Source organism: Pelodiscus sinensis, chromosome 2 (genome assembly GCF_049634645.1).
Source record: "Pelodiscus sinensis isolate JC-2024 chromosome 2, ASM4963464v1, whole genome shotgun sequence".
NCBI lineage: Eukaryota > Metazoa > Chordata > Testudines > Trionychidae > Pelodiscus > Pelodiscus sinensis.
Genome location: NC_134712.1, coordinates 176919768 through 176939330, shown reverse-complemented (window position 1 = coordinate 176939330; position 19563 = coordinate 176919768). Strand labels below are relative to the sequence as shown.

General features: G+C 40.4%; 1 protein-coding gene across 11 annotated transcripts in view; it reads left to right on the top strand.

Annotated features, from left to right (window-relative positions):
* Positions 1-19563, top strand: part of TRAK1 (trafficking kinesin protein 1) — a 123450-nt gene that overhangs the window by 35646 nt on the left and 68241 nt on the right. For 2 of the 11 annotated variants that reach the window (XM_025189029.2, XM_025189034.2), the window contains exon 1: positions 14102-15133. The exons of 5 other annotated variants lie outside the window; for them this stretch is intronic. In XM_025189029.2, coding sequence (XP_025044814.2) covers positions 15010-15133 — 124 coding nt within the window. In that variant the 5' untranslated portion in view covers positions 14102-15009. Of the gene's footprint in view, positions 1-14101; positions 15134-19563 lie in introns of those variants that run through there. 4 more of the 11 variants (XM_025189031.2, XM_075921860.1, XM_075921861.1 and 1 more) reach the window with 3 other exon arrangements.

Below are 19563 nucleotides of genomic sequence, written 5' to 3'. Positions count from 1 at the left end.
GCAATTATAATTCCCTGCCCCTTGGTTGGTTTTCAAATGCCTAGAATAATTTAAATGAATAATGATTTTTTAAAAGAAGAATATCAAGTACTAAAGCAGGAAAGAGCATTAACTAATACCTTTCTTGTCTTTCCATGTTCAGTAGCATAATCACGTTCTGCATTGACATGAGTATACTGACAAGATATTTTTACTGTCAAGCTGATCTAAAGCCAGACACGTACAAATTAGAAGGAAAGCACCAAACTTGTAATAGTGAGACGACTTCTTTCTGGAAGATGTTTTAGTCCAGTTCTAGAAGACTTTGTATTTGACAGACTATGGTGGACTTGACTTTTCTTCTTACTTGAAAGAAAATATAGTTGTGTATAGAAGGCTTCACATGTTAGCTGTTTTCTTACCACAGAGTTGCTAACTTATTTTATGGGAATAAGAAAATAGAAGTGTCCATTCTTGCCATCATATTGTCCCACTTTCTTGATCTTCTGCTCTGACTATTTAAAGTTATTTTTAATCATTACAAAAATCTTATAAATGGTGAAATGAATTGATACTTCCTGTATGTCTGTCAGAAAATGGGTTGAACTAACAATAAATGTGTACAAATCCCTAGGGAAGCAATTATATAAGATTTTGGAGTGAGAGGAAGAAAACATTTAAAGGCACACCATCATTTCAAATCCAGTCATTAAACAAAATGTATTGTGTTGTTCCAAATGGTGCCCAGGTCCTTGAAATACGTGGTTGGTATCTTTGTTTTCGTACAAATCACATTTTACCATTTTTATAACATGCTGTTCTTTTCCCCTCTTGCTAGGTCTAAACAAACATAGACAAAAGAGACTGACAAAAGGGGAGAATGACAGTAAAACTTAAATAAGAAGGGGACACTTTCTCTTTAAACTCTTTAATTTAGCAATCTTGGAAATTGTTTGTAAAAACAGTAGTTCAGCATGTGCAGACAGAAAGATGGTGCAGTGCTTCTGGAAAGTATCCATTTCCAATGGAGTGGGGCTGCAGGAATAGCAAGAGGGGAGGATTTGGGGACCAGAACCACTAAGTTGGTAGTGGTAGAAGGTGACTCTGTGGATCATGCTGGCTTCTCTGGGATCTGCTAGGCTTTTGAGACAGTGTTTCTTTAAGCATCGGGGGAACTCTGCCGGCTTTTCAGGTAATGAAAGGTGCAGATTATCTATCCCTTACATGAGATATGCTTTCTTCCAATAAGCAGAATGATTGTCTTTCATGATCCTTTGTATGGTTGGAGGTGCTGTCAGTCCTGTCTAACTGCCTTAAGGTACATCTACACATCTACGCAACTTCAATTATGTCAATTGTGTAGCTGAAATAGCTTAACTTGGTTTTAGGCACTGTCTACACAGCACAAAGTCTAAGGAAGAACACTCCTCCTTTGACTTCCTTTACTCCTTGTGAAATGAGGGTTACCATGAGTCAGAGTAAGAAGTTCTCCAGCTCAACATTATTTCTAAATAAAGGCTTCTAATGTTGATGCGCACTATTATTCCAAAATAATGCTGCTGTGTAGACGTACTCTCACGTAGTGGTGACCTATTAGGTCTTAATGGGTCTTGCAGGCTTTAGCTGTTTCTGTACTAGTAGAGGGGAACAGATTTTTTGGGGTTCCATTTTGATATGTGAATTTGCATCTGAAACGAAGTCACTTTTTTCCATTTAAAAAAAATGTGGGAGATGAATGACAAATATTTGTCATTCATGTTTGGATATAGTGCCTTTAAAATCACTGTACAACAGGAAACTTGAATATTAAAAAAAATAGCCTAACACTTCTTAAATCACTTGGTCTTATTCTATGGATGGGGGATATTCTAATGTATGGTAAAATGTAGCTCAAGAGAAAGTTTACATAACTATTACCTAGTCCTGTACAAGTAAACCTATCCCCTCTTTTCCTCCATCCAAGATATGGAGTCCTAAATCATCTTTTAACATTTGTCAGGGTTTTCCTTGAACTATACTGTTAAGACTGCTTACTTTTTTTGTAGGCAATGCGCTAATATACTACATTGATGATATAAGAAAAATTTGCTCATCATTTGGTTGAGTATGTTTGAGTTCAGAAAATGCAGTCTGTGCGCTTCTCACACCTCATCTGTTATTAATCTCGATGGGCATAATACTGATAATCTGTTTGTGAAATATACTATTTCCTTTGAACACTTGCTGCAAGAAAACACCAAACAAATACGCCCTCAAACTTTTCACAGATAAGGTGGCCATCAAGGTGTACCTCAAGAATAGAGGATAGTTGTGACAGTGTAGGTGGCCCAAGGCAGGGAGGTGTGGGGGCTTCAGGACTCAAGGCTGGGGGTGAAGGAGCTCAGGATTGAGGGATGTGGGGAGTTTAGGAGTCAGGGCTGAGGGTGGAGGGGAGAGTGCATGGGTTGAGGGGGACATTTTGGGAAGGCGGAGGTGGGAAGTAGCAGCCACACATACTGAGTTGCTGCTGCTTTTCCTCTGACTCTGAGGGAGGGAGTGAGGGGAAATGCTGCATTCTTCCTCTGCCCTCCCCTCTTCAGCTGGTAGGAAAAGGAAGGTACAAGTTGAACAGCTGCAGCCCTCCCTCACCCTCCCCAAACGGTCCTAGCTGGCTGCTTCTTGCAGGGCGTACTGACTTATTTTCACCTCTGGTATCAAGAAAAATAGAGTTCATAAAGGTGACCTATTTCATGTTAATAGAATACAGAGTAGCAAAAAACAGGACTGTCCTCTATAAAAGAGGATAAATGGCTACTCGAGTCACAGAATCCTGAAAGATTAGTAAATGGTTGGGATTTTGAAATCTCTTACATAACGACTTTTGGTAAGTATATTTTTGGTAACAGTGAGTAGGATTATACAATAAAATTGTACTTTCTCTTTACCACATCCTAAGCTCAAATCCTCCATAATTTCAGTCCAGTACCTTGGTTTACTGAAAAATACTGTAAACAAAAGACATATTGAGCTGTATTTTTAGAAATGCTTTCATTTTGAATCACGACTAGATGCTTGTATAATAGGTGGAAATGGGTTTCATCATGTAAGATCTCTTATTTAAATATTTCAGTGAGTGAGTACCAAGCATGCTTGAAATCCAGGGGATACTATTACACCTGTGGCTGATGTTGCAGAACTAGGATATGTACAGAGAAACCCTTTGCTCTTAAAGAGGATATTGCTAGATCACTTGTAAACTGTTTCCTGTACTTCCAGACTCCCAACAGCCAGTGCTCCCAGTTCTAATCATTATAAGCATCATCTAGAACATTATATTCCCTCCTCTCTTAATTATAAAATAAACATTGTTCTAACCACAGCAACAAATATGGAACAAGACACTGTTGGCAGAAATATTACACTGAAAACACTATAAATACTACATAACATAGTCTCTAGTCCAGACAGGTGGTCGTCTGGGTCGGTCTGACCGTCTCTCAAACCCCAGTTCCAGTGCAATGTCTTGTTGTGTTGCTGCTATGGTGAAGTCATACAACGCGGACTGGGTGTTGGCATCATCTCCTCTTGGTGCATAGGCAGGTGCAAGATAAGAATCCTTCCATACCCACCCATCAGAAAGTCGATAGGTGTAAGGTCCCTTCTTCTCTATCATTTTAAGAGGAGATGTGAATTTATGGTCCCCTTTGCATAAAATTCCAGGTTTTCTTGCTCTAACGAAGGAACCACACTCAAACTTCGGATCCTTAACACCCTGCCATTTGTCTGTGAAAGCCTTATACTTTGCTTGCTTCTGTTCAACTGTTTTTCTCACATCATCCTCTTTTGATGCATCAAGTCTTGCCTTTAACAGTCCAGCAATGTTCAGTTTAGTATTCATCTGTTTTCCATGCAGTAACTCTGCAGATGATCATTGAATTGTGGCATGTCGTGTAGCCCTGTATGCTTGCAAGAAATCAGTAGTAAAGGTTATCCACGATCACCCTTCCAGATTAGCCGTTTGCAAACTCTCTTTCAAACTTCTGTTAAACCTTTCGATTTCCCCATTGGTTTGAGGGTAATACAGGGCTGATCTTCTATGTAACATGTTCCTCTCTGCTAGAAAAGTTTCAAATTCCAGGGAAGTAAATTGACTGCCATTATCTGAAACCAGTTCTTTGGGGTTACCTTCTCTGCTAAAAACTGTAGAGAGGAACTTAATTGCTGTAGCAGAAGAGATTTGCCATGTAAACGCTACCTCAGGCCATTTACTGAAATAGTCTATTAAAGTGATTGCATAATGACAGTCAATTGGAGCAGTATCAAAGGGTCCTACAATGTCCATCGCAACTTTTTTCCATGCAGAATCAGGAAGAGGAACAGGCTGTAATGGTGGGGTACATGTCACTGCTGTCTTATGCATTTGGCAAGTGACACAGGATTTTATGATTGCTTCAGTTTGGGAGTCCATCCCTGGCCACCAATACAGATCCCGTCGTCGTTTGGTTCTGACAATTCCTTGATGAGTATCATGTGCCCGGTGAATGAGTTTTGACTGTAATTCTTCTGGCACAAGTAGCCAGTGTGTACCTCATAGCTCGCAGCCATCAAGCAAAGAAAGTTCATCCCTAACTCTAAAATAAGGCAACAAAACTAGGTCAAGGTTTTTAGGGTTACTGGACCATCTCTTTGTCAGAAATTCCTGTAGCTTTTGTTGAATTGAACATGCTGAACAAGCAGCTTGGAATTGCTGTCTTATAACTGCATTAAGAGTGCTTGTAATAAGTGCAACTACTTCATCCTCATCCTCAGGTGGACCATCTGGTGAAGACAAAGGCAAGCGAGAAAGGCAATCAGCTACCACATTTTGGTTTCCAGGCATATATTCCAGTTCATAATTGAAAGAGAGTAGTCTTGCAGACCATCGAGCAATACGATTTCCTGCTCTTCCCCGTCCTATTGTGGATAGCAATGTTGTCAAAGGGGTGTGGTCTGTGCACAACTTGAACATGTGGCCCCACAGGTAAATTCTCCATTTTTCAGTAGCCCAGACACAGGCAAGTGCTTCTTTTTCGACTGTAGACTATTTTCTCTCAGCATCACTCAGTGTCCTTGAAGCAAATGCAACAGTCTTCCTCTCTGTGTTGCCCGCATCAAGTTGTGTTAGGACAGGCCCAAGTCCGTAATCAGAAGCATCAGTAGTCATGATTGTGGGCAATGCAGGACTGAATAATGCAAGTACTGGACTATGTACAATCAAGTCTTTCACAGTTTCCAAACTAGCTTGTGCATCCATTGTCCACACCAAGGTTGAACTTCTCCATAGTAATTCTTGAAACGGTTCAATGACAGAAGCATAATTGGGAATGAATTTTCCATACCAGGAGATAAGACCCAAGAAGGAACATAAGGTTTGCAAATCTGTTGGAGGAGGAGCATTTGAAATTGCTAGAATATGATCTGGATCAGGTTTTAGTCCAGCCAGTGAAATTGTATGCCCCAGAAAGGAGAGTTCTGTTTGTCTAAATTTGTATTTAAACATATTGAGCTTGAGGCCTGCTGTGCTGATGCAGTTGAGTACAGACTGCAGGTTATAGTCATGCTCCTCAGAAGTGTTTCCAAACACGATACTATCATCCAAATAGCATGGAACTCTATGTTGATTCTTCAGAATCAATGACATCATTTTTGGAAGGCACTTGGGGCAGATGCAAGATCGTATGGAACACGTTTAAAATGAAGTAGTCCCTCGTGTAATAAATGCTGTGAGGTCTCTGCTATCTTCATGCAACATAACCTGTGGTATGCGCTCTGCAAATCAAGAGTAGAAAACATCTTTGCTCCAGGGATTTCTGCAAATGCTACTTCTGTGTGAGGAAGAGGGTGGCTGTCAATCACAATAGCTTTATTTGGCTCCCTTAAGTCCACACACAGGCGAATGCCTCCATCCTTCTTCTGTGTCACTACTATAGGTGAAACCCATTCCGAGGAGTCAGTCTCTTCAATAATGTCCTTTTGGACAAGTTTAAGTTCCTCTGAAACAGCTTCCCTAACTGAAAATGGTAAGCGCCATAAATTCTGTCGTACAGGCATCACATTATGTCGCATTTTAACTTTATGCACAAACCCATAAGCACAGCCAAGTTTCTCCTCAACCTGGTCTTGGGTCCCAGCTGAAACTGGTGTGTGTACTGCAAGAGTGCTTTGCTGAGGAAGATCAATTCGTCCATTAACTACCTTGAGGTTTAAAGCAATCAATAAATCTCTGCCAAGGATAGAAGTGCCTTTGTGGACCATGTAGAACTCTGCAGTTACACAGCAATCACCAAAAGTCACTATTGCTGGCAGGCAGCCATGTACTAGAATTTGGTTTTTCAAATAGCACACCAAGTGAAGTTTGGGTTCAGTAAGAGGCACATCTTTAAAGTAATGCAAATAGATGGAATCAGGTAGTATAGATACTGCTGAACCAGTGTCCAACATTAGCTGAATAGGATGTGATTTGCCTGAAGATGTGGCAGAAACTTTTACAGTGCACCTTATCTGTTCTGGACTATGTGCAGTAGTGATTTTGTCCAAACTCAGCACAGTAAGGTCTGGTGTTATAACTGCATGCACCTGTTGATTGGACTGGCTACTGCAGCATACCTTAGCAAAATGCCCAATCTTTTTGCAGTGATTGCACTGAGCTTCTTTTGCAGGACATCTTGTGTAGCTTGCAAGGTATAATGGGGATCCACAGCAAAAGCATGCTTTTGCTGTACTTTGAATTTGCTGATTCTGTGGTTTTTCATTAGCTTTCCCCTTGTAATTGTTTGCAGCGATAGTGGACTTTTCTGCAAAGAAGTCACAGCCCGGACTGGGCCTCCTGTATCCATGCTCATTATTTTGGCTTCTGCTATAGCTGACTCAATCTGGGTAGCAATGGTTTTGCTTTTTCCAGTGTAAGTTGTGGTCCTAGAAGTAAGCGTTCTCTTACACGAAGCATGTTTCTCCTTCGAGTGGTCCCCGTGGGTGCTCCACTCTGGGTGCTGGTGCATCCTCACGCCGGTGACCAGAGACTTTTCTAGCAGTTTCTGCCGTGCCGCGCAGGTGCCGTGGCGCTCTCTAGTGTCGTTGTAATTATTGGGTGCGTGCATGGCACGGCTCCTCAGTTCCTTCTCTACTGTCCTCAGCAGCAGATGGAGCCGATTGTTCTCATTTCTGTGAAAAAAAGTTAAATTCCCAGTTTTAACCCTCACTTTCCTCACCTTCCAAGTTTTTTAGCCCTATTCTCCTCCCCTGCCAAGTTTAAAAAATATATATTCTCGTTGGGGCTCGCCACTTTTCCCCAACTCCCAACAGCCAGTGCTCCCAGTTCTAATCATTACAAGCAGCATCTAAAACATCATGAAGTGTTTGTAATGACTTTGATACTTTGGTCACTGGTTGCATTTGAAGTCCTCTCCTTCAACCTTGCCTGTAAGTATGTGTTCAGACACTACGTCTACCTTTCATAGATCCTGTCGTTGCATTATAGGCAGCAAGCACATGTGCCTTTGCTGGCCAATGTTAGTGTGTGGAACATGCTTGACATCTTCACTTCTTTCAGTCCCGTCTTCCCTCTATAAACACATCTCTCATTCTTCCAGTGCAAATACCCTATGCCTGTTGATAATGATTAAAGCAGCATAGCACTCAAAATGAGGTGGCAGCGTTAGAGTGCAATATATTCCTTTACCCCCTTATTAATTTGGAACATCAACATTATGTCCTGCTTTCCATGATCTATATTGTGCTGTTTAAAATTCTTGCTCTTCGGATCCCTTACTTTTGTAGAATTAACATGTGACTCAAAGTAAACAAGCCAACTCCTATGCATGTCCACCTGTTTGTTTTCAAAATGACACATGAAGTTGAGCAGGCATGGTATTTTTTCCTGCTTACAACAAGGTTGCAGGTATGATGGTAGAAGCTGAAATATGAGACAAATGTTAGGGTAGGTTGATGTTGGATTTTCTCCCCTGTACCTTTAACAGATTCACTTTTATTTTCTTATTTTTTGGAAGAGTATTAATACTTTGACTGTTTTTAAAAACATCTCTACCTAGCGATAAAAATTAAAATCTGTCTATGGTAAACTTAATATATTCTGGTGTGGTAGTACCAGCAAATATTTCAAATATGTGGGTGCAACTCCCTTTCATAGAGCTCCTGCAAAGAGCTCCTGCAAATATCCAAACCTCTGCTAAAGAATCAGAACTTGAGGGTTCAGCTTGCAAGCCTAGTATGTATGAAACAGTAACTGAACTCAGTGGGCGTTATGGATACAAATTGGGATTTCAGGATGGGGCTCCTGCTGCATATGCATACGCTCCATCAATATATCTGTTTCAGTGAACAAAAGCCAAAATAAATTATTTGTCTGCTACAAACTAGATTAACTGAGAAGAATATTACACATAGGCTTGGAATGCTTGACTTCTAGCTGTGTCCTGAAAACACTAGTAAGCACTGCTTCCAGTCTGTGAATAGTTCACTTGAAATGAAAGGAGATATTGTAATAGCAATAAACATGACAACAGTCTTGCCAACTTCATGAATTTTATTGCAAGTCTCAAGGTATTTGATGGCTTTTGTTAAAGCCCCAGCTACCAGAAGTAAATTGTGTAAGAATCCCAGCTTTCATTTGGGAGGGGAAAAAAAATCTAGTCTTCATGTTTGTTGAGATAAGCTTGAACATGTGAAGAAAGTGTGCCCTAGACATTCAGAAACCAGAAGGCAAATAAAACAAACCTAAAAACTTATTTAGAAAATTCTCACCATTTTGGGGACAATCACAATTTTCTGGGAACCTGACTTGTAATTTTTGAATGCTACTATCCCAGTACTGCTATGTACAATAGTAAGTTTTGCAGAATTGGGATTTGATAAATGGCGATAGGCGAGTCTGTCCTTCACCCAAAAACTAGCAATATTTTTCAATTTTAACTTGTATATACTTTTTAATAAACTTTGAAAAAAGAGATTAAAACCTGTAATACAGGGCATTGCATGTGCAGATAACCAGTGCATTCCCCTCTGTTCTGCTTGGCAAGGTATGCCATCATTATAAAATAATTATAAAAATGTGTATTACTGAATCTGTTATGAATATTATGAAGTCATGTACATTTGAATTAATGAATTTTGAAATTTCCTGATGGTCAAAAATCTGAGGATAAGAATGAGAACTACAACTCAATATTAACAGTCAAAATTAAATGAATCCTTCCTTCATTACCCAGTTATACAATATGTAGGGTAGTTCCTTTGAAAGAATTACACCATTAATTAAACAAAAGTAGTTGATGTTTATTATTTAATAGTCAAATTGATTTGTGGCCCAGAACTAAGTGTCAGTTTTCTCAACTGTAAAATAATAGGAGTTGAAGGTGTCCAGCCCTTTACAAGATGAGGCTATAAGTGATGATAAACTAATTGTTAATATTAATATTTTAGAAAAAGAGAAATTGCTGTTCTGTGGAAATCAAATACAGTAGCTATTTTTTTTCTTATCCAGTTGTATTCATATGCCTGGATAGGAGGAGCAGGATGGTTTCCAAAAAGGTGGGGGGTTTGTCATTCTTTTAAAAAAGTTCAATAATATTAGTATTTACCTGCATACATTGAAAGTCTCTGTAAGGGCAAAATATAAAGGCTCCGTCACATTTTTTTTCCGCCGGGTTATTTTCCTACTACATCGACATGAAGGCTGTTGTTACTACATTTGTTAATACAATATGATTTTTTTAAAAATAAAATGAATTGGTCTGTAGATATGGTTAGTGGAGAAGCAACAAGCAACTTCTTAAAGTATAGCTTTTTAAAAAAGAGCTTGCTAATTTGTTCCTTTCTGATATAAAAATGTTGGTGAAACAAAGCACAAAGAATTATTTGACTCTTCTTTTTATCAATTGTCTGATACCTGGGGACAGATAGCATTGATTAGTCCAGTTTTCAATTCCATGCCCTTCAGAATTCCTATGGATATCCATGAGATACCAGTGCTCAAGCAGTGTAGGATTAAACAATGTTAATAGAATAATATGAGTGGTGCTTGTTTGGTTCCTAAATATAACCCATAGCAGTGTACAGAAAAATACATTTTAAATTGTAATGAAACCAATGTTTTCAATTTTCAAGAGCTCACAGAATTTTGTGTGTGTGTGTGTGTGTGTGTGTGTAAAAGTTTTTCCTGCCAAAGTGACAGGATGATGTCGAGAGAGTCTGTTGACACTCATAGCAATGCAAAAGTGGCCAGAGAGTGGGGGGTAGGCAAGTGTAGTGAGCAGAGGGTGTAGCCTGCTAGTAGAATAGAATAATAGAATTGGAAGGAACCTTGAGACGTCATTAAATCTAGTCCTCTGCACTCGTGGCAAGACCAGACATCATCAAGACCATCCCTGAAAGATGTTTGTCTAGTCTGCTCTTAAAAATTACTCATGATGGAGATTCCACAAGCTCTGTGGGCAATTTATTACAGTGGTTAACCAACCTGACAGGAAGTTTTTCCTGATGTCTAACCTAAGCCTCCATTGCTGCAATTTAAGCCCATTGCTTCTTGTCTTATCATCAAAGCCTAAGGAAAATAATTTTTCTTTCTCCTTTCTTGTAATACCTTCTAGGTACTTGAAAGCTCTTCTTTTGTCCCTGCTCCGTCTTCTCTTTTCCATTCTAAGCAAACCCAATTCTTTCAGTTACGTTTTCTAGTCTTTTAAATGTTTTTGTTGCTCTTCTCTGGACTTTTTCCAGTATGTCCGCATCTTTCTTGAAATGTGGCACCAAGAACTGAACACAGTACTCTAGCTGAGTCCTAATTGGCTCTTACAACATTCTGATACCTGTTGAGACTCTCTAGTCCAGCACTATCTGTGCTCCAGCAAAGAAGTTGTAGGACCAGCGAGTCCCAATGGAGGGCCAGCAGCAGGGCAGTGGAGCTGGGAAACCTGGTGTGTGGCTGCTTGATGAGGTCCAGAGCCGCGCCAGCTGCCTGGCAGGCCCTGGAGCCAAGCTGCGACAGCAGGGCCTGCATCAGGCTGGGCTGGGGGAAGGAGGGAGGTTGGCTGTGGCAATGGGGCCAGAAAGTCCCTCCCCTGTTCTGGCAAATTCCCTTGTCTGGGATCCATGAAGTCCAACCTGTAATACACCCCAGAATGATGATTGCTTAATTTGCAACAGTGTTGACTCACATTTATCCTGTAGTCCCCTATGACTCCTTGGTCCCTTTCCACAGTACTCCTTCCTAGGCAACTGTTTGTTCCTTCCTAAGTGGAGTACTTTGCATTGTTCCCTGTTGAATTTCAACCTATTTACATCTAATTATTTCTCCAGTTTGTCCAGATCATTTTAAATTGTAATGCAGTCCTCTGAAATACTTGCAACCCCTCCCAGGGTGGTATCATCCATAAACTTTATAAGTGTGCTCCTTATGCCATCTTGTAAGTCATTAATGAAGATATTGAACAAAAGTGAGCCTAGAACTGACTCGAGGTACCCCACTCATTATGCCTTTCCAGTATGACTGTGAACCATTGATAACTACTTTCTGGGAATGGTTATCTAACTAGTTATGATGCACAGCCTTATTGTAGCTCCATCAAGAGAGTATTTCCCCCAGTTCAATGAGAAGTTCATGCAAGACTGAATCAAAGTCTAGATATACCACATCTACGGCTTCCCCTTATCCACAAGGCTTGTTACCTGTCAGAGAAAGGTATCAAATTGTTTGAGAGGACTTGTTCTTGACACATCTTTTCTGATCTGGGGGTGAATGAAGATGCTGTCATATGCATATGCTATCATCTCAAGCACTCATTGCTTTACTGCCACAATGTGTAACAACTTCTCCATTGATTAGGCTGAGTAGTCACCTACCTGAGTAGGGTGGGGCGAGGTGTGAGTGATACTTTCTGTAATTAGTATGCAATATCATCCTGCTATTAAGCAATAAGGGAGAGAATTAAGAAAGCACTAAATACCATTTGTGAAAGATTAGAAAAGAAAGTTAAACAGTATGCAGACTGTGTTTTGAGATGCTGGCAGACCACATGGCAGTTCATGCCAAGCCCCATGTCTCACTGAACACTGACGGAATGCATATCTGAATACTAGTCTGACTCACCTGTGTGTTAGCATTGTTAAAACAGATGTTAAGCTTATAGGAATTTGTATAGTGTTTGGAGTTTATGAAATGCTTGTGAGTTGTTGCACGCATTAATCTCACATCTATATCCCATGTTATAAGGTAATATTTAAGTGTTTTGTTTTGTAACTTGAAACACCCACAATCAAGAAAGAAGCATTATCAAGTGTGAAGTACTGGTTTTCCACAAGAGGTGTTGTCATCTGCCCAGCAAAAGACGACCTACAGATAAGGCTAAAATTCTATCATAGAGGTGGCAGAATTCATGACTCCCATGACCTCCTTGACTATTACTACTTCAGCCCCAGGGAGCGGAGTTGGGAATGTCAGCTGCTGGGGGTTCTGGAGCTCTGAATTTCTGTATGGGGAACCTACAGCTCTAGGGAACTGCCTGCTGCGGGAGGGGACTCCACAGCTCTGAATTGCCATGGGGAGGACCCTGCAACTCCAAGCTGCAGGCAGCTAGGGCATCCTGGAGCTCCCTGCTGATGCCAGAGGGATTCCAGAGCTCCCAGCCACATCTGGTCCTGGACGGCTCCCTTACTTTCAGCATCAAGGCTCGACTCAGCTCCATTTTTGCCACAATTATTTTGGTAAAAGTCAGGGATATGTCATGTAGCTCTGTAAATTTTATTAATTTCCTTTGACGTGTCCATGACTTTTACTAAAAATAACTGACACAAAATCTTAACCTGACCTCTAGACACCAGATGAACCATTGTGGAACATCAGTGGACAAAAAAAAAAAAACATTGTTGATTCTACTGCCTCTGCCTCAGGATGAGGGGACATGCACAGACCCTCATCCCATCCCATTTTGAAATATAGGGAAAGGGAACAAAAATCCCAGACTAGACTGAACTGTCACTATGTGGCGTGGAATTTGAAGAAGCCAGTATTTCGAAGCTTAAGCAAGGGGGATCCCTGAGTTGTTTAGCATCGGTTAGACCAAAAGAATAGAGAGAACTTGCAGCTTTTGTTAGCTTTGAAACCTGAGATTGTAACTCCATTGTGTGTGTATTTACATGCTTTAACCTTGAAAATAACAATTACTTCCTTTTCCGAGTTAATACATCTTTAGTTAGTTTATAATAGGATTAACTAAAAGCATTGGCTTTGTTGTGTTATCTAAGAAACAACAGACCTGGGATAAGTGATAGATCGTGTGTGTGTGTGTGTGTGTGTGTGAGTGAGTGTGAGAGAGTGTGTGAGTGTGAGTGTGAGTGTGTGTGAGAGAGACAAGCTACAGTGCTCGAGAGGACTGTCTGTGACTCCATGTTAATGCTGTTACAGTGCATGAGGAGTTCACGTTTGGTCCTTGGTTGATGAAAACTAGTTAAGGAACAGACAAACAACTAGGGATTTGTGCCCTGGTTTGTAACAATCTTCCCTGAGGTTGGCACCCATTTTCATGAGTCAGTACAAAAATAAATAAATAAATAAATAAAAGCGCTAAATGCTACAGTATTTGTGAAAGACTAGAGAAGAAAGTTAATCCGTATGCAGACTCGGTTCTTAATGAAAAGTTTTGCAAAGACAAATGATTCAGACCTATCCACTCCTGCAAATTTTTGTTTATCATTGGAATTGAGAACTTCTATGACTTCAGTTTGTTCTTTATCCTGATCCTGTCCTTGAAAATGTGCTGAGAAACCTTTCACATCCCTATTCATGTATGGTTACCCAGTAAGCATCACCCTTAATGGGTGATGCTTACCAGTTCCAGCTAACTGGTGGGGGCTGGAGCAGCTCCCCACTATTGCAGGCAGGAGGCTGTTCCAGCCCTGTAGAGGGGGCTCCGTGGACAGGGCCTGCTCCAGTCGGCTAGAGCAGCCTCTGTCAGCATCTGGAGCAGCCCCTGCATGTGGAGGGGAGACCACTCCAGCCCAGCTTCAGCAGGTGGGAGACTGCTCCAGGCAGGCAGGCATGGGCCCTCCTGTCTACACCCCCTTTAATCAGTTAATTAAACAATGTTTATCCAGTTAACTAATTGAACAGAGTTTTGCATCGCTATATATGAATTTCTGTTGTTATAGTATTTCTATTTCCCAGGCAGGTTGTAGACTACACAGTGAGCAAAGGTGACTATAGAAAATAGGCACTGTAGGATTAATATGGCATGCAAGTTAAAAGCTTGGTTAAAGGGTAATATCATAGTGAGGAGTTGGTGGGGTTTTGTTTATTTTTGCATTTTGAAATTTTTATATTGCTCTGAGATCAGTAAAAAGCTAAATTATTTACCTTGTTTTTACCCTAAAACTAATATTGCAGTCAGATTTATGGCAAAACAACATCCGATATAATATGCAGTAGCAGCAAGTTTTCCAAGATCTAAAAGTTCAACAGCCCTGTGAAACCTGTTGCTAGTGGCATTAGGCAATAATTTGCAAAGGTGGCTTGCTTACTTTACTAAAGTCCCCACCCTCAAACAGGTGTAGCAGTATAAGTATGGGTTTGTACTTCCTTGTTGCTATGATACTTTTAGGAAGCTACCATTCACTTTGAATAGGGGGATAGGAATTTGTCAAAAGAACTGATTCTTAAACAAGAGTTTGTGTGCTGAAATCTCTCTTTATGTGAAAAGTGCAAATAGAGCTATTAAATAAATGCCACAACTTTCAAGTCTGGTATGATGAACAAAATAGTATTTTTAGTAATTATTAGATGGTTCCCCCCACAGCTCTTCTCTATATTTTTTCAAAGGTGTTGTCCTAGTGATATGTACAAATAATCAGCTAGTAGTTTTATAGTTTTACTTTAAGTATGTTAATAGAAGAAGATGGTACCTCTTCCACGGGGACTTTACTTGGGTCATTTCACAAATGTAGCCTCAAAGGAGATGGCTTGCCATCTCCTGGGGCACTAAAGCATAGGATAATTTCTGCCTTGGAATGATTTTAGCTATGTCAGTAAACGAGTCAGCTAACAACGAGGAAAGCTTTGAATATGACACTGAAAATGGACATGGGAACGCACAGAGATTTCACAATGAAAACCTTGATATCTTGGAAGAAGGTACTATTTATATTCTAAAACTTTTTATGATGATAAAATAGGACATACAATATTTAATTTAAAGCAAGTTTAGAGATTTTTTTCAAGGTTTTAAACCACATCTAGAAACAGATTGTTTTGGGTTCCTGTGAGTGAAGGTGGTAGAGAAACTGCCCTATAAATTAAAACTGAATAAAATTAGCCTTTTTTTTTTGGTGGGATTTTAAAAAAAGTAAATACATGCAACAAATATGGCTTGTCTCGCTCAAGTAGTAATTAACCTTTAATAATAAAATATTGCTTTTGTTAATTCTTCTTTTCAAATAATTTTTCAATTACATGGGTATACTGAGATAAAATGGGTATACTATTATACATGGATATACTAATCCCCCCCCCCCAACCCTACCCACCTGCCATAGGGAAAAGGGACTGCAAGGTATTGAGTGTTTGTTTTAAAATTGACCTACTGTAAGTAACCATAAAACAAACACAAACTTGAGACTTATTTATGGAAACCTAAGCATCTAAGCAAAAATATAATGTACAGTATTCATATTTCAAAATTGTCATCTTAAGATTTTTAAAAGTTGTGTTATGTGATGGAACATGTATTGCAGAGCAAGACAATCAAGGAGGTATGCTGTTAGTTTGCAATGGGAGTGCTGATTGTTTTAGTACTGTCATAGGATTTTCAGTCTTGGTCTTTTGGTTTCTGTGAAGTCAGGATATTTTGCCTGGGGGTGGGAATCAGGAGGTAGACAGTGAGTGTCTGTCACTCTAGCCAGTTAAGCATTTGAACATTAATTCATGTACTTGATACACTGAGCAAAATGTATCATGGGTGATATCATACATGCTTCAGCATTCCCTCTGAAACAGCTGTTTTCTAGATGAATGCTGGCACACCTGAGAACACTGTCCAGTCATGCTGCTGCCCAGAAACTGCAAGGGAGAATAAGGCTTTTCTACACTTGAAATTTTTAAGCGCAACCATGACAGTAAGTGCATTCATGGCATGAATGCTGGGAGAGAGATCTCCCAGCCAGCGCTTTATGTAAACTACCTTCACGAAGGGAGTATGCTGGGAGCATGGTTAACAGTACTAGAGCCTCATTCAAAGGGGCACTTTACTGCTCTGTAACTTGCTGCATTTGGGAGCGGGGGGAGTGTTTTTTCACACCCCTGAGACAGAAAGTTACAGTGCTGTAAAGTGCAAGTGTAGACTTAGCCAAACTGTTAGAGAAGAAAACTTCAGAGTTAGTCTGTTACAGGAAAAAAAACAACAAATGGTCTGGTAGCACTTTATAGACTAATAAAATATGTTGTACCAAATAAAAGCAAGCAGGATCTTATGAGGGGGATAAGGCAAAAAGCCACATTTATTGTAAAGATAATAATAAAAAAATAAAGAAAAGATAGAAGCAAACAACGTTGTTTAACTACTTAACCCATATACATGTAAACATTAATTCATCCATTCATTCAGGTTCTGTGTATTTGTTATAGTTACCAGCCTGGAAGTTGCTTGTGACAGAATACTGGCCAGGTACTCTGTACACAAGTGATGGTAGTGGGGAGCGAAGTCCTGATCAGATGCGCATCTGAAGCTCCTGGTAGGCTGGCAGCAGAACCTTGGACTCTGATTCCATAGTTTTTTAGTCCAGTTCTTATAGGAATGTCTTCCCATGCCAGTCTATGGAAATTGCTTCATCATGCTGATGTCTCCAGGGTGGCTGCCAGGTGCTCGTCAGTGATCTCATCGGGTGGACCTCCAGTACTTGGTTTTCTCCACTTGACACCTTTTGGTTGCACTGGCACCTGACGCCTTCTTCAGCCCTTTGTTTCTGTATTCTCAGGCTGGCACCTCGCAGAACCATTCACTCATCATCCAAGCACTCTCTCTCTTACATACATTCCTTAATTGTTTCCCATACAATATTTTTGTATAATAATAACTTCACATATATCAGAGTTGTAGTTACAAAAAGTTTCTGGGTGGTATTGCTTAAAACATTCTCTGAGTGCTGAGTAAAGTTACAATGTTTTAAAGAGAACAGGCGTCAATTATGTAACAATGCCCTTAGTCAATTACAGGGCTTGGCTCCCATAGCAGAGTTAGTGGCTTGACAATGCATTGTTACAATGTATCTCTGCAATGTCAATTTCAGCAAAATGCAGGACAATGTAGCACTTTAAAGACTAACAAGATGGTTTATTAGATGATGAGCTTTCGTGGGCCAGACCCACTTCCTCAGATCAAAGGAAGTGGGTCTGGCTCATGAAAGCTCATCATCTAATAAACCATCTTGTTAGTCTTTAAAGTGCTACATTGTCCTGCATTTTGCTTCAGCTACCCCAGACTAACACGGCTACATTTCTATCACTATGTCAATTTCAAGCAGCCCCCTTGCACAAGCTTGAGCATGTCCTGGGGCACGGGGGGGGGGGGGCTGTTTCTGGCTACATAGGATTATATTCTTAATAGTTCTAAGTTACATGACCTAATACATTATATTCTAAAGGGGCAATAATAATAATAATAATAATAATAAATCTAAACATTTAACAATCTTAACAAATAATAAGAAGAAGAATTAATAATAAATCTAAACACTTTAAGTTGTGGGGAACAAATTATGGGGAGTCATTTCCATTTGGGGGAATCATATTTTTAATACTTTGATATATTATCCCTACAAATACAGCACAAGAAACGCAAAAAAAATTGAAGTCTCTGAAACAGGAGTGTGCTGTGTTTGCCCCTAAAATATTTCAACAGAAACTTTAAAAAAAATCCTCCTTTGAAACAAACCAGAGATGAGATGATCTTGCTTGATCCTCCATGTTTGTGGCCATCATGATAAATCGCTTTCTGGCCACAAAACACTTTCTTACTCTACTCTTCTCTAACAGAAAAAAACACAACAAATGGTCTGGTAGCACTTTATAGACTAACAAAACATGTAGATCAGTGGTCCCCAACCTTTTGGGGCTGCCGGGCACCCAGAGGTGGGGCCACTCAAGTGCCGTGTGCCTGGGGGCAGCGCCGCACATCTGGGCCGACCCCCCCTATGCACCGCGCACCCGGGGCAGGGCCAGCCCCGATCACTCGGCGGGCGCACATAAATGCCCCAGCGGGTGCCATGGTGCTCGCGGGCACCACGTTGGGGACCACTGATGTAGATGGAATCATGAGCTTTTGTGGGCACAGCACATTTCAGATGACCGGAGTTATGAGTTTAGGATGTATACGCCCAAAATAAATAGGAGGTGGGAGGGAAGAAATAGGGAGGAGGATGGGAGACAGAAACCATCAGTAAGTATCTGAAGATTAGGTAGTTAAACTGAACAGATAAAATCAAAGTGAATAGATAAACTCCCATGTCAGGCAGGATACTACACAGAGAGCTGTTTGCATCTTCCACGGTTGTTAAATTGGTAATGTCCCAACCAACTTTCATCACCAGGGCTCGACAAATAATACAATCTACTCGCCTGTGGCAAGTAGATTGTAACCCGGAAGAGCCGGGTTCGGGCGATCTGCGCATGCACAGAACAATCTGCACATGCGCAGATTGCCAGACAGCGCCGCTGGCAAGCGGGGCTCACCGCAATTCAGCGAGCCCTGTTCATCATGATTGAGTCCATTAACATGTGGATTGAATTTGAGGATGAACTGTAATTCCAATAAAAAAACCCAACAAATGGTCCTGGTAGCACTTTATAGACTAACAAAACATGTAGATGGCTCCCTGTGGATCTGGCTTGTGGAACTGGTTTATGACAAGACAGCTACGTGGAGATCTTTCAAAGTGTGACGTGGAAGATTAAAATGCTCACCAATAGGTTTCTGTATGTTTCCTTTATGTATATCTGATTTGTGTCCATTGATTCTTTCTGGCAGAGACTGGGACATTAAACAGCCATTGAAGGTACAAACAGCTCTCTGTGTAGTATCCTGCCTGACGTGGGAGTCTATTGACTTTGATTCTTATCTGCTTCAGTTTAACTACTCAATCTTCAGATACTTACTGATGCTTTCTGTCTCCCATCCTCCTCCCTATTTCTTCCCCACCCCCTTCTTTTCCCCTCTCCTATTTATTTTGGGTGTATACATCCAAACTCATAACTCCGGACATCTGAAGAAGTGGGCTGTGCCCACGAAAGCTCATGATACCATCTACATGTTTTGTTAGTTTATAAAGTGCTACCAGGACCATTTGTTGTGTTTTTTCTGTTAGAGAAGAGTAGAGTAAGAGTGTTCCAGAAAGCTATTTATCACGATGGCCACAAACATGGAGGATCGAGCAAGACCATCTCATCTCTGGTTTGTTTCAAAGGAGGATTTTTTTTTAAGTTTCTCTTGAAATATTTTAGGGGCAAACGTGGTAATACTTCTGTTTCAGACACTTCAATTTGTTGTGTGTTTCTTGTGATGTTTTTCATCA